This window comes from Alternaria conjuncta, assembly GCF_024043145.1.
Source record: "Alternaria conjuncta strain BMP 0040 chromosome Unknown scaffold_11, whole genome shotgun sequence".
NCBI lineage: Eukaryota > Fungi > Ascomycota > Dothideomycetes > Pleosporales > Pleosporaceae > Alternaria > Alternaria conjuncta.
This window is the reverse complement of record NW_026250100.1, coordinates 1,165,018-1,179,036: the sequence shown is the minus strand read 5'-3', so window position 1 is coordinate 1,179,036 and position 14,019 is coordinate 1,165,018. Positions and strand designations below refer to the sequence as shown.

Here is a 14,019-nt window from a genome sequence, read left to right as displayed (position 1 = left end):
GGCAGCTCTTGTCATGGGTTCCTGTCTGGTGAAGACGAGGAAGGAGCGTCCGTGCTCGCAGACGATATCGGTTCACGGACAGCACTAGCAGCACAACGTTGACGCTACAACCCACGACACATGCTGTCACGATAGGGCGCAGAGACTCGCTGCCGCTTCACTTTGCACGTTATTTGGACACCACTGTCAATTTCCCGGGCACCGTAACACAAGCTAGACTTCCTCCCGCCTCCGCGCCCTCCCCAGCGTGGCCGTGCAAAGGCCCGTATCCAAACTATGCGGTACCGGCTATACCGTCCCATCGCGATTGCCTCACCCCCTTTCGCCGATATCAATCCGTGCTCCCCCAAGGTCTGCTGCTTGCATCGACTGTGCATGGGCGACAGGTGTCGACGGCCAATCACTCGAGAACGTGGCCTCTCACCGCCTGCTGCATCCTTACGTGACTATCGCTGCACGTCGCTGTGATACCGGTACAGAATGCTTCTCTCTGGCAATATTCAAGTGCCACGGCGCTCAGAGCCACTTGGAGCACGTAGCCATGCCGATGCTTCCGCGGTGCTCCTACCGGGAGTGTGCTGCGTGCAGAAATGATCTTGGTTCTTTGTCATAGTATTCAAGTGTCGTCTATATTGCGAAGAAAGCGATCTGTGAAATCCAGACTACCGGTAGGGCCGAAGTCGCCAAGTGACGTGTCGATGTTCAGCGCTGGAAATCCGACCTCATTCAATACCCCTTTCGACCTGTCACCAAATGATCCGTGAGATAATTGGGAAGCTTTGTCCGTGGTGAAGCTCCAAAACGACGTGATGTTGTCCTTGTTCTTCAGCGGGACCCGCTCAGCAGTAGGAGTGGGGCTCTTAGCGACCGCGTCAGCTCCCAGTACCCCATCACTAGGGCTGAAAGCGAACCTCAAGTTGCTTCTTTGCGTTTCTTCCGGCTTCTTTTTCACGGTACTAAATGCGAACGGAGACGCTGCGCCGAAGAGGTCTTGCGTGCTGATCGGTGGAGCTTGGAGAATAGTCTCGGGTGCAAGTGGCTCGTCTCGCTGGACAGTGAAGGCAGAAAGAGGTGTAACGGCTGCACTGGCTGCGACTAGTATGGGACGGGGTGTATCAAGAAGTGAGGTTTGCGAGTCCAATTGGAGAACCTCCGGGGACATCATGGGGAAGGTGCTTTGCTGAAACTCAAGCTGAGCTCGCATCATGGCGGCTTGTGTAGACCAGTCAGAGTCTCGACTAGACCGACTCGTGCGCAGTTCAGAGTTTTCATTCTGGATCACACTGGCATCTCCTTCAACTTGTGGAGACGCTTGTACATCGACCACAACTGCGTCTGTTGGATCCACCTGCAGCTTATCGTCGGCGTCGTTGTGGATGACGTCTTCTGCACATGACTTCTTGGCAGAAGGAATCTTTTCTGGCGACGAGTCGAAATTCACTACTCTCGGCTTCAGCTTGGCCTTTTTACGGGGCTTGCCAGTTGAAGAAGCCGGCAAAGGCGAGGTCACGGGACCACGCTGTGCATCTGTAAGCGTGGGTGCATTCTGCGTTCTTCGACGAATTGAGCGCCTTGGTTGTCCTTCTGATGACAATCCAGGTGTTTGGCGGCCTAGACGTTCTGCAGACTGCTGTATGTCTTGTCTTGTTGGCCTTCCTTGACTGCCCATTGAAGAAGTGATGATCGGCACAGTCCGTTGCGAACGTGGTGGGCTTGCAGTTGGTTCAGGCTCAGCCTGACCATGTGTATCAGCATCCTTCGCCGGCGAAGAGATGACCATCGAAGCTGAGGCGCTTGATCTCCACTCCTCTTGTGCTGGTGTCTCCGGAGCCGACTTCTGAGCCTGTATGGGCGCTTTCGGTAGACTGAGCCGTAACTCTGACAGTGTTTGGGTTTGTGTTTGCGAAGTGCTGTTTCGCGACCGAGACCGCGTTGGGGATGTATCGGTATTCCTATTCGCAGCCTTGCGCATGTCGACTCGTGCTGACTCAGGGCGGCGCAACCAGAACGGGTTGGTCATGGGGGAGCGGTTTTGTATGCGATTGTTCGTGTTTGTACTGAAGGGTTCTGCGGTACCGGGTGCGTCATCATCGTCGGGTAAGGGTGCTGTCGCGGGCGGGACTTCGATTTCGTCGAGGCTATCGTCGTGTTCGCGGTGGTCTAAGTCGTTCCTGGCAGCTCTGGATGTTTCTGGTGACGCCATCTGGAGAGCAACATCTTCCACAACATCCTTCCCATTGCCTCCATTCAGCCTTGAGCTGCTCCTACGTTTGGTGGTGTTGTTGCGACCGGCAGCGACCTTCTTGCTACTGGCGTTCCTTGTGCCCGCTACCGCATTGTTCTTGCCTGATATCCTCCGCTTCTCTACTATGGGCTCCGTCCACGGATTCTTCCAGCCATTGTCGAAAGGCCCTCTCAGCGCGGCTGTGATTATGACGGGCGGTCGGCCGCGTAGGTATCGGGATGCAATCGCCTCGATTCTGCGTCGCTTCGCTGCCCTATGCGCAGGGTCCTCGTACTCCGCCGGTGGTTCTTCGATGAGGTCTTCGGGGTCGACATGGAAGGCGTCAAAGTCCAGTCCCCGCTTCAAGTGAGGATGCAAGCTCGGCGGCATTGCTCTGAAGGGTACACTCCAAGGGCCCTCTTTTGTTCATGCAGCCTCTTCGAATATAGTTCCAACATGTGACAGTATTATATGCGTAGTGGTGACGATGTTGTAGAAATAGGTGGGGCTAGGCAGGATCGCATGTTCGGGCGGCGTGTGTGTATCGTGGCTGCCACGCGGCGTAAATAGAACAAGGCGTGGAGGAGCTCGGGTGTCAAGCGAAGGATATCGCCAAGACAGCTGTGGAGGATCTGCTACGCCGCCGAGCAGGAATAGCCGTTTTTTGGGGTGGCCTAGTGCTCTGGATTATCGGGATAGGCCTCGTCGGCGCATTGTCGCGAGGCGGGAGATCGATGTGGTTGCCGTGGTGATGACGAGTTAGCGCACCCATTATGGCCGTGCAGTCGGGACGAGATGTCATAGTAGATGCTAGCCCTGGAGGATATCGATAAACAAGTCAGCACGACTCGGCGACGCGTTGCAGCACCACTCTTGCGCCATTGAAGCCGCCGCTGCAGAAGCAATGCCGTTTGCGCTAGCATAGCATTCTTTCGACGCGCATGGGGACTCGCCAACAAGTTTCCCTCTCACCGCATCTTCAGCGTCGCCCTCCCGAGACATCACGGCCACCCGGCCTACGCGAGACATCCACCACCACCACCATGGCCAACACCCTCGCCTACCTCGAGGGCCTGTCTGAGGAGTGGGTTGACCAGCCCTCGCCCGACACAGGCGCCCACAATGCCCAGAGCCCGCCCGCGACAAAAACGCCCCAGAGCGCGTCGGCCAAAGCCCGCAGCCGCCTTCCCCGCATGCGGCAGTCGTCAGGCTCCTTCTCCGAGATCCAGGTGCGCAGCATCGCGAAAGAGCTGCGCCCGCCCAAGCAGCGCAATGCCCTCCTCGAGCGCAGCCTCAGCGACATCAACGTGCCCCCCGCCCCGTCGTCGCCCAACGCGTCACACGTCGAGCCCCCGCGTCGCGCCTCGTACTCGTCCTTTTCCATGTCGCAAGGCTCCGGCATGCAATTCGGAACAGTAGCGCACCACACCGTCGCAAGATCACCCACGAAAGAGCCAGGATCCCAGGACACGCCCGAGTGGAGACGCAGGCTCGTCAACGGCGAAGTCGGCTACGGCAACCAGACCGACCTGTTCGGCCCCACAGGCCTCGAGAACATCTTCCAGAGGCCGGCACCAGGCGCGTCAGACGACTCTGCCCAGCCAAAGCGCAGGCTCGGGCTGCTGAAGGGCCTCAGTGCCGTGCCGCTACCGTCGAGCCCGCCGCCATGGCCCAAATCGCGACCCAACGCGCAACAGACGGAACAAGACGAGCAACAACAACAAACAGACCAAGAGGGACCTTCTCAGGACGGAACAGTACACGAAGAGGGATCGTCGGAATGCACCACAAACCTCATGCCGCCACCCAGCGATCCTGTTCGAACCGTCAGCGGCCAGATAGAATACGAGAACGAGAACTTCAGTCCGGTCTATCTCACCATGACCGCCAACATGAACGTCAGCCAGGCCGCTAAGCCTGCTCCCAACTTCCGAGGATCCGAGCTCGCCAACCGCCTACGCCAGATCGGATCGCCGCCGCCAGAACAGTACGAGACCGAGCACGAGGAGAGTGCTCTGGGACACAGTCGCGAGGATTCATCTTTCGCCAGGCTACAGGACGAGTCGCTACCCGAAGGCCTCCCCGCCGGTACTCCAGACATGGGCGAGGTCCATCGCAATGTGGAGCTCCGAAGAGGCGGATACTCTAGAGACGGATCATTCCACCGGAAACCACTCAGCCCATCGCCGGAAAGAATAGCTGGGGCGCGACCGTCTAGCAGCCGTGCTGGCACGGCCCAGTCTAGTACCACCGCGAAGCACCCTACTCCTCCCCCGGCATTGAAGACCAACAACCCAACGACTCCACATCGTCGGCGCGAACAGTTCCTCAGCCCAGACCGTGCAAAGGGTTCTGGGAGTCCTCTGAAACTCTTCGATGCGCACGACACCTTCACAAGCAACCGGATACAGAGACGACTTAGTCAGTTGGAGTACAAGTCCGAGAAGGCTTCCAGCGTGAAAGCCTCTAGTGTCAAGGAGGGCACGATAGAGTCAACCAAGGCGGCGCCGAACAAATCAAGACTGACTTCGGTAGAAGAGAAAAGCTTCCAGAACCCCGACCAGGACAAGTCACAACTACCCTCCAGAGTTGTGTCGTTCGGTCAGGGTCAACTGAACCAATACGAGTACTCCGGCGACTATTCGGCGATATGTTCCGACGATGACTACGATGCACACGAGGATAGCGCACCCGACGCTTCGCCTTCTTCAGACATCGCACCCCCTGGCAGTCGTCCACCCTTCAAGTTTCAGCTCGACGAATCACCAGGCAAAATGGAACCTTCAAAGGCCAAGAGACACCTGTCAAGCCATACAAGGAATTCTTCTAGGAATGTCAGTGCTAGCCGGCCAAAATTTGTACCACATCGAAAGGTCTCTGAGACAGAGCCGGAATCATTCTCGGAAATCGTGCACGAGTACGCAGATGGGAAGAGAGGTCCGACATCCCCTTTCAAGAACCCGACGCCGAAGCGTAGAAGGACGATAACCGCGGTGGATGAGGATGAAGACGACGAGAACGCGGCTAGTGATGCTGAGCAGGGCACAGTACAACGCTCGCACGCAGCCATACAAGCCGTTGTTGGACGTACACGACAGGAAGCTGGCCAAGACCCTTCGAAGAAGATTGCCGATTCCGAAACACTGGCCCGCAGACACATTTTGAGACCTCGGAACCCTACGCCTAGTCAACGCAGGAGAGAAGAGATACAAGCAGAAATAATGGAAGCTACTGAAGCATTCATCCTGTCGTCACCGAAGCTCAACACCATCCGCGAACACCTAGACTCGTCAATCATGTCAGATACTGACTCGGAGCGAGATCGAGCAAAGGCGGTTGCCAATCAGATTGCCGCTTTTACCTTGAAGAGAAAGCCCAACATACGCGATAAGAACCGCAAACGATCTGTCACAACACAAGATTTCCTCGACGAAGCGCTCAAGATCATGGACTTCATCCGTACCAAGGGCAGACCAACTAGCGGTCTGGGCAGCCTTGAGGAGACGGAAGCCGAGACGCAACTGCTCGAGGAGGTCAACGATGATCCTTCTAGTATGTTGACATTTGAAAGGCCCCCAAGCAAAGAGGGTCGGCAGTCTTCCTGGCAGGACCAAAGAACGCAACACATGGATGCTGATATCATGGACCACCTCCGGAAATATCAAGAACACGAGAACGACACATTCCTGAACTCTTCAGTCAATTCCATACGAGTATCACGTTTGAGAGGATCTGCGACACCGGAAGACGAAAGTGTGGTGGTTGAGCAAGATGACATCCGGATCACCGACAATCCCAATAGGCATCGGGCCGATAGCGACGAGCGACCCAGCTCCCAGCCTCGCGGAAATAACACGCTTCTATCTACAGCTTCATCATTTGGAAACACAATTGTGACAAATGCATCACGCCGTTCCGAGTGTGTCGCCACCCTTGCACCCGAAGCGGTCGCGCATTTGATCCCTCAGCAGGTAGCCGGAATGAGCTTTGACCGCGACAAGAACATATGGGTCCGTCAGAAGAGCCCTTCCAGACAACAGCACCTATTAGAGGATGAGCCAAGTGGTATGAACGCAAGCGAAGACGATCCATTTGGCAACATTCCCGATCTGACAGTGGAAGACACCCATGAGCAGGATAACAAAGCAGGCTCTCCAGTTCGCCTACAACCTACGGCAGAAACCATACTTGAGGACACGGAAAGACCCGGGGCCGAAGAAGAATCGCGCCCTGTGACCCGTGAAGGCAAAGGTGTCGCTTACACAGACACAAGCTCGGCGCCTTCCAAGGCCTCTAACTTCGGGTGGAGCTTCCCCAAGACTGACACACGGGCCACTTCTTGGAGCACGCAAGCTCCTCGAAACTACAGTACACACAAGATGCCCCATGCGCCTACAACGTACGCCATACCAGAGTCGGAGGAAGATGGCATTGAACATGAGATCCAGTACTTTGAAGGAAGAGACCATGCTCCTGCCAGTGTGCAACGTCCGAGGGTGCGCAACGTTACTATTTCGATCGCTGAGCACGAGGCTCCCACGCGGGATCAGCACTCCGAAAGCGCACCACCACAGCGCCGCCAAAACCAGTGGGGACCATCAAGTGCGCAGCAGAGGTCAGAAAAGAAACAATCGGCTTGGGAACAGACGAACGGTACCCGGACTGTGTCGCATGGGCGGCCCAGTCGTTTGCCAGTCTTCAACGGAGATGGCGATCTGTCGATTCTGGACGATGCCCCGTCAAAGAACTATCGAATGCAACTATCAATGAATGTCGCGCCTCCGCTCAGACACGAACGACGAGACACACTTGTGGCCGCACCGTCATCACCTGTCAAGGATGTTACATTCATGCTCAGCGATCTCCCCGAGTTTACCCTCAACCAGATCGACGAGTTTGACCTTCCGGATCGAGTTGTCGTAAAGCACAACGGGAGTCGATTTTCCAAGGCCCTGGAGGACCGCTATGCACAGGGTACTGCGGAGCTCGTCAAGGCGCTGCAAGATGTTGAGCCTGATGAGCCGTACTGGGAGGATCTTCGCAGTGTCAACCTCCGGAAGAAGGATCTCAATAGCTTACACCGCCTTGATGAGCTCTGCTACTCACTTGAAGAGCTTGATGTTTCTGACAACAAGATCAATCAGGTTGAGGGCATTCCCTACACTATGCGGCGACTACAAGTACAGAACAACTGCCTGAACGGACTTACTTCCTGGACGACCCTCGTCAACCTTCAGCACCTTGACATTTCCGGCAACGATGTCGATAGGCTTGACGGTCTCGCTGAGCTTGTGCATCTCCGCATACTCAAGGCCGACAACAACAAGATCAAATCTCTCCAAGGCATCCTACACCTCGATGGTCTGATGGAGTTGAGTGTTCGTGGTAACGAGATTGACATGGTTGACTTCACCCGAACGAATCTGTAAGTATATTAACTTGAACATGCTTTGTTCCCTGCTAATTCGTGCGATAGAAAATCACTCACAGACCTGGATATGCGCAAGAATCGTTTGGTTGAAGTGCGGAATCTGCATTGCCTACCCCAGCTTCAGCATCTCAACCTTGGTATGTCTTTTCTTGCTATACTCATTCGACCAATACTAACTCTCGGAAGATGACAACGAAATCGAGGAGTTTCCCCTTCTTGATGGACCTCTGAAGCCATGCAGATTCCTGCGCTCGATCCGTATGTGCCGAAACGGAACGACACTCCTCGATGTCGACCAGTACTTCCCCAAGCTTGAATCTCTCTACGTCGACGGCAACTGCCTGACGCAAGTGTCTGGACTAGAACATCTCCGCCACCTCCGCACCTTCTCCGCCCGCGAACAAATCCTAAACTCGGAATCCGACATGGAGATGTGCGCAAGCAACCTAGTCCGAAACACCGAAGTCCGCAACCTCTATCTTTCCCTCAACCCAACGTACGGCCTACAGATATCCTCACACCTACTAAGTCTCCAACGCCTAGAACTCGCCTCCATGGGCCTAAAAGAACTCCCCGACAACTTCGGCCAGCTAACCCCCAACATCCGCTCCATAAACCTCAACTTCAACTCACTGACCGACCTCCGCCCCCTCCTCAACATCAAGCGCCTCAGCACCCTCCTCCTCGCGGGCAACAAACTCGAGCGCCTGCGCGCCAACGCCATGGTCCTCGGCAAGCTCCCCACCCTCTCCACCCTCGACTGGCGCGACAACCCCCTCACCCTCCGCTTCTACGCCCCCACGTGCGAAAACCGCATCCTGTCTCTCCGGCAGAAACCCTCCGACGAGCAACTCACCAATCGCTTTGTATTGCCTGAGGGCGAAGTCGAAGCCGATGTCCAGCACTTGCAGCGATTGGACTATGAGACCCGGATTAGGCGTCGGGTTACTGAGATGATGCTGGCGAATCTTTGTAGGAGTCTGAGGGAGTTGGATGGGCTGCCGTTTGATAAGACGAGGGTGCTTGTTAAGGATGATGTTTGGGAGAGGTTGCTGTTTTTGGGCGTTATTCAGAGGAAGAGGGCGGATACGGCGGTTGATGAGGGGAAGTAGGGTGGTTGTATGCATGGAGTAGAATGCATGAGCCTGGAGTTGCGGAATGTGGGAGGTCGGATTCTGGAAATGGCGCACGTTTTGCATAGCGTTTTGGCATGGCGTTTCTGTATGATCATTTCAGAGCGGTCGGTCTCATTGTTTCTCGTTCGCGAAGCATTTATACTTGAGCATCTTCTAGGCGTAGGTATATATTTTTGGACCTCGCACGCTTCACTGCGGGAAAGCGAGGATTAGATCTTTTAATGACGGGATGAGGTGCATTTGGTAATCAAGAGTAGTCTTTGCATACTATCTTCTGGATGCACTTTGATGCAGTGACGACACCTTGACATCCATGGCCCAAAGTACCACTCACAGTCATCATTGCAAGCGAATCATGACGATACGAGCGCGAATACAAGAAGAAGACACTCTGACATAGCTGCTGAAAGCTCCAGGCCTGAACTTCACTAAATTTGCATAGAGAGCACGCGTAGAAAATATAGGCACATAGAGCTGGTGTGTTATCAAAGGGAAGTTCCACGGTTGCTCCTGCTGTAGTGATGATCAACCTCCCCGCGCTCCACTAAACAGCTCCGCAGAGGCCCGTGCGTCGTCCATCAAATCGATCCAGGCCCCGTGACACGTGGGCATCCATGAACTCCAAAAGTCATCACGTTAGAGTGACCTTCTTCCATCATACAATCAACGATGTCTTCCACGTCCGACGAAGACAGAGCGGTGCAACTTGCCGAGAAGGCAAGTGAGAGCACCAAATCAGGCGATTTAACCGTTGCAGCCCGGTACCTGCGTGAAGCTAGTACGATCGCACCCGAGCATCCGCGGATCAAAGAGGCATGGCTTGCACTGAAAGAAGAGGAGGGAAAGAGCGAACTACTGGGCCACTGTCGAGCCTGGGTCCGCAGCAAAGACGAACACGATGGCGAAAAGGCACTCAAAGCAATCCGGACCCATGGCCTGAAGCAGGACGAAGCCGAACAAGCAATGGCCATCCTCTTCGACTTCAAAGGCGAAGACGACATCCTCGACCAGGTCTCAGGCGAACTACTCCAGAACCCCGGAGCCCAGATGTGGGTCGCCAAAGCCATCCGCGAGCAGCCGACACGCATCTACTACGAGATGTTCGAGCGGGGCGACGACTCCATCGACGGTTTACTCAAAGTCTGTCTCAACCGGGCGATCTGGCCCGACGACGAATCATTCAAGACGGGGCATAGAGATATCTTCATGCTCAGTTTGGCGATGATGATGGAGGAGGCGCTTGAGCACCCTGAGCGTGCGATGAAGGGGATCGCGCAGCTGCTTGCTCATTACGCGGAGCATCTCAAAGGGATTATTGATGCGGATAGTTTCGATGTTATTCTCACATCGCTGGATATTCGACTTCCTGCTAGTCTGCGTAGCCAGGCTACTCTTGCGAGTATCAAGTTGTTTGAGCTTGCGCCGGAGACGGCTAGCGAGTTGATCTCGAAGTTTGTTACGCACAGGACGAAGAAGGGGGAGGCGAATGATCTGGTTATTGCGTTTTCGGCGGCTGCAGCTATCTTTCCGGTCGCTGTCACAGCTGCTGCTGCGCTATTCCTCACAGACGGCTTTGTCAGCACGTTGGTGTCAAGGGTTCAAAGCAAGAAGTCGCACAACCTTGAGCAGGCTACTCTGGAGTTAATCAGCGCTGCCTGTGTCGACAAGAACTGTCGAGAGGCGATCAGCAAGAACTGCAGAGAGTGGCTGGAGGATGTCGTCGCAGAAAGCCAGAACAAGAAGCGAGCCAATCTGGCCGCTCTCGTACTGGTCAAGCTAGGCGAAGAGCAACCGTCTGAGGATGCACCAAGAATCGTCAGAGCAGAGAAGGTAGACCAAAGCGACCTAATCGCCAGCTTCAAGTCAATGGTCATAGGAGGCGACACATCCTCAAAGCAAGACTCAGTCGAAGGACTCGCCTACGCCTCGCTCCAACCCAAAGTACGAGAAGATCTCTCCAAGTCGCCAAAGTTTCTCAAACGCCTCATCGAAACCATGAGCGACCCTTCGTCACCCAAGAACATCGTGTTCGGCGGTCTGACCATCTTCGTCAACATCACACAATACCTGCCTTTACAATCCGAAGAGGAAAAGCGCATGGCCCAACTCAAAGCCTACGCCAACGTGCAAAAGCCGTCGACACCCCACGTCCTCCTCAACGACGAAGACGTCGCCATACGCTGCAAGCGCGTACTAGACGCCGGCGTTGTCCCCCTTCTAGTGCAAGTCTGCAAAAAGGGCTCCCCATCTATCCTCACCCAAAGCAGTCTAATCCTGCTCGCCCTCTCCAAAGACACAAAGTCCCGCGGCACCATGGCCCAACAAGGCGCAGTGAAACTGCTCATCCAGATCTACGACCACATCTCCTCGACCAACGACCTCTCAACAACCGGCACCACGCCCTTCCCTCCCGCCGCCCTCCCCACAACAGCCCAAGCCCTCTCCCGGCTCTTGATAAGCATAAACCCATCCCACGCTTTCAACGCCGCACTACCCAGCGCATCGGCCATTCGCCCCCTCCTCAGCCAACTCACACGGACTGAGTCTACGACCTGGCAACTGCACGCCTTTGAAGCGCTCCTCGCACTCACGAACCTTGCTTCTCTGGATAGGAATACACAGGACCATATCATTCGCCAGTCTTTCGACACGGTTGTGGATGATTTGTTACTTAGTTCAAACACGATGATTCGGCGTGCGGCTACGGAATTGCTGTGTAACCTCATGGCTTCGCCTGTTTGCATCTCCAATTTCGCAGACGGCTCACCAAGGGCGAAACATAGACTCCATCTCCTGCTTGCTATGACGGATGTCGACGACGCTGCGACACGATCAGCAGCTGGAGGTGCGCTAGCGATGTTGCTGAGTGTAGATCTTGCGGTTGTCGAGTTCCTCAAGCAGGACAAGAGTGTGGAGTGGTTGGTTGGGTTGTGCAAGGATGAGGACGAGGGTATCAGGTATCGGGGAATTGTTTGTCTGAGGAGTGTGGTGGATGTCAAGGAGGGGGTGGAGGTTTGTAAGAAAAAGGGTGTGGTGGAAGAGTTGAAGGGGGTATTGCAGGGGAGTAGGAGTCAGGAGGTGCTGGGGGTGGGGGTTGAGACTATGAAGATATTGTTGGGGCAGTAGGTTGGACGTGGTGGATGGGATGATGGGATGATTCAAAAAGTATGCCTTTTGCAGTCTTACTAGAGCTGATTTTCGTCTTCTTGGCCGCATGTATTGCGATGACTGTGAGTGGCTAGCCATCCAAGGGTCCTCACTGATGCGTACCGTGGTCGCTTCTAGTTTCCAGTCATGCTCGCCCTGCGAACCACGTCTTTTTGCATCTATGTGACTCACAGTCCGATGTTACCCTCTTCTCACTGTTTTATCCTGAGAGGTAGCAACATCGCCGTACTCAAACCCCGAACTTGAATATTTTCTGACACTACAACACCACAAACTTGTATACTTGCCCAACACTATCTGCCACCGAAACTTCATAATGGCTCATCAAAGAGAGCCCAGAATGCCAAAATTGAAAAAGAAACAGAAACAAGGGCTTCAGGCGCGAGAAGCGTTGTTCAGTTTTGAGACAGAACTGGAAGAAGAGGTGTTGGAGAACCAGCATGACGACTCATCAAGCGACGAAGAATCGTCAGAAACTGATGTTTATGCGCCCATGGACGTCTTAAACCTTGCTAGGTTTGCTTCACCAGCTACCACCGAGACGAAAATGTGGTTATCTCTGACTGCCTATATTCAACTCAGCGAGTTGCTTGAGGCAGCAAAGAGAACCAGCGATCATCATTTCGATACATGGTCAAGCCCAAAGACCCTAGAGAGGACGTCTGAGATGACACAAGACGAATGGGAGAAAGCAATCGAGCACCAATACCAAATTTGGTACAACGACACCACCAACAAGCTCAGCGCTGAGATCGATGCGCATTCCTTCTCCATCCGGCAATGGCAGATAACTGAAGAGCATGGAAACATGCCAGAGTTAGAAACACTGCCTTTGATAGTGCAGGCTGAGACAACTACCGCCAACCTCAGAAAGCTACTGGTCATACTGCGGGACTTCAAGAACCAGATGAAAGGAGAATACATTGACGCACATCAGCATGCTGATGCCATTGATTTGGCGTATATCAACTCCATGATCCAGCGCTTGATAAAGCCCTACCAGTCACCCCAGGTCCACAAAACATGGTACAAAGGCCCCGACGGACGCGACCTCGACGCGCCCCAGAGGTTTGACAAAGATGCCAGTAACTACTATGGCGGCAGCAGCTTCACTGACAATATCCGCTTATGGCTTCACGTCTGGTGCCCTATCGCGTGGCAACGCACAGGTGTACACCCGTGGCCACATGACACCGGGGCTGTCCATCTAGTGCACTACAACACAGGCGACTACGCTTGCGACTATCTCTTCGGCAAAACAGAGAGTACACGCGGCCACTTGATGAACCCATCCAACGGCTTCCCGCTTGGCTTCGAGTTCAGGGGTATGCTCCACAGAGCTCAGATCATCATCGTTCCTGCTCGCGTAGGTGATACCGACCCCGAGACCGGCAAAACAGTACAAGACACGGACAAGGAGCCGTACAAGGTCCGAGTGCTGGACCCAAAGGTGAGAAATGGGGTTGGCGACTGGAAATATCGAACTCGGCCTGTTGCCCCTGCACAGCTCGACGGAAGGATTCTAGAATTTGCAAACGACAACCGGCCAAAGAAGATGTACCTATGGTATCGCGCCGTTTTGAACATCGCGGTGCGACATAGACTCCAAGCGCCCGGCTGGGAGGAAGACATAGAAGCCCTAGGACAGAACTCATGGTGCGCACCCGGTGAATCGCTTCGGCGATCCACCATGCATGCGATTCTGAAGCACGTTGGCTTCATCGATGACCCCGAGCCTATCTTCGCGCTAGGACCCACGTTGAAGGGCCCCTCTGAGGAAACTGCAAACGATAGACTCATTGCCAATCGAGTGGCCATGGTACTCGATACAACGCATACGAACTGGCTTAAATCCCGTCGCAGTGCTTTCGCCAGCATGCATGCAGGGAAAGAGGTGGAGATTGATTGGGAAGACGAGGCGCAGGAGCAACACCATAAATTTGCGTCGCGCAAGTTGTGTTTAGAAGCGGGTTTTGTGTGAGAAGACGTTGAGGGACTGTAGGATGCTAGATAGCGTTAATCTGAATTAAACGAATACTACATCAAACTCCTACCAAATT

At 54.5% G+C, this 14,019-nt stretch overlaps 4 protein-coding genes across 4 annotated transcripts; 3 read left to right on the top strand and 1 right to left on the bottom strand.

The window, feature by feature from the left end:
- Positions 1–616: 616 nt before the first annotated feature.
- Positions 617–2,614, bottom strand: J4E85_007927 (uncharacterized protein; the record flags this gene model as incomplete). Its single annotated transcript, XM_051472157.1, has 2 exons — positions 617–1,089; positions 1,249–2,614. 2 exons carry the CDS (start codon positions 2,612–2,614, stop codon positions 617–619), a joined length of 1,839 nt encoding a protein of 612 aa, XP_051324354.1.
- Positions 2,615–3,267: 653 nt separating this feature from the next.
- Positions 3,268–8,767, top strand: J4E85_007926 (uncharacterized protein; the record flags this gene model as incomplete). Its single annotated transcript, XM_051472156.1, has 3 exons — positions 3,268–7,649; positions 7,701–7,792; positions 7,842–8,767. The coding sequence occupies 3 exons, from the start codon at positions 3,268–3,270 to the stop codon at positions 8,765–8,767; spliced, it is 5,400 nt and encodes a 1,799-aa protein (XP_051324353.1).
- A 693-nt stretch (positions 8,768–9,460) lies between these two features.
- On the top strand, positions 9,461–11,917 carry J4E85_007925 (uncharacterized protein; the record flags this gene model as incomplete). The annotated part of the gene is made up of 1 exon (XM_051472155.1): positions 9,461–11,917. One exon carries the CDS (start codon positions 9,461–9,463, stop codon positions 11,915–11,917), a length of 2,457 nt encoding a protein of 818 aa, XP_051324352.1.
- A 358-nt stretch (positions 11,918–12,275) lies between these two features.
- On the top strand, positions 12,276–13,940 carry J4E85_007924 (uncharacterized protein; the record flags this gene model as incomplete). Its single annotated transcript, XM_051472154.1, has 1 exon — positions 12,276–13,940. One exon carries the CDS (start codon positions 12,276–12,278, stop codon positions 13,938–13,940), a length of 1,665 nt encoding a protein of 554 aa, XP_051324351.1.
- Between the last annotated feature and the right edge of the window lie 79 nt (positions 13,941–14,019).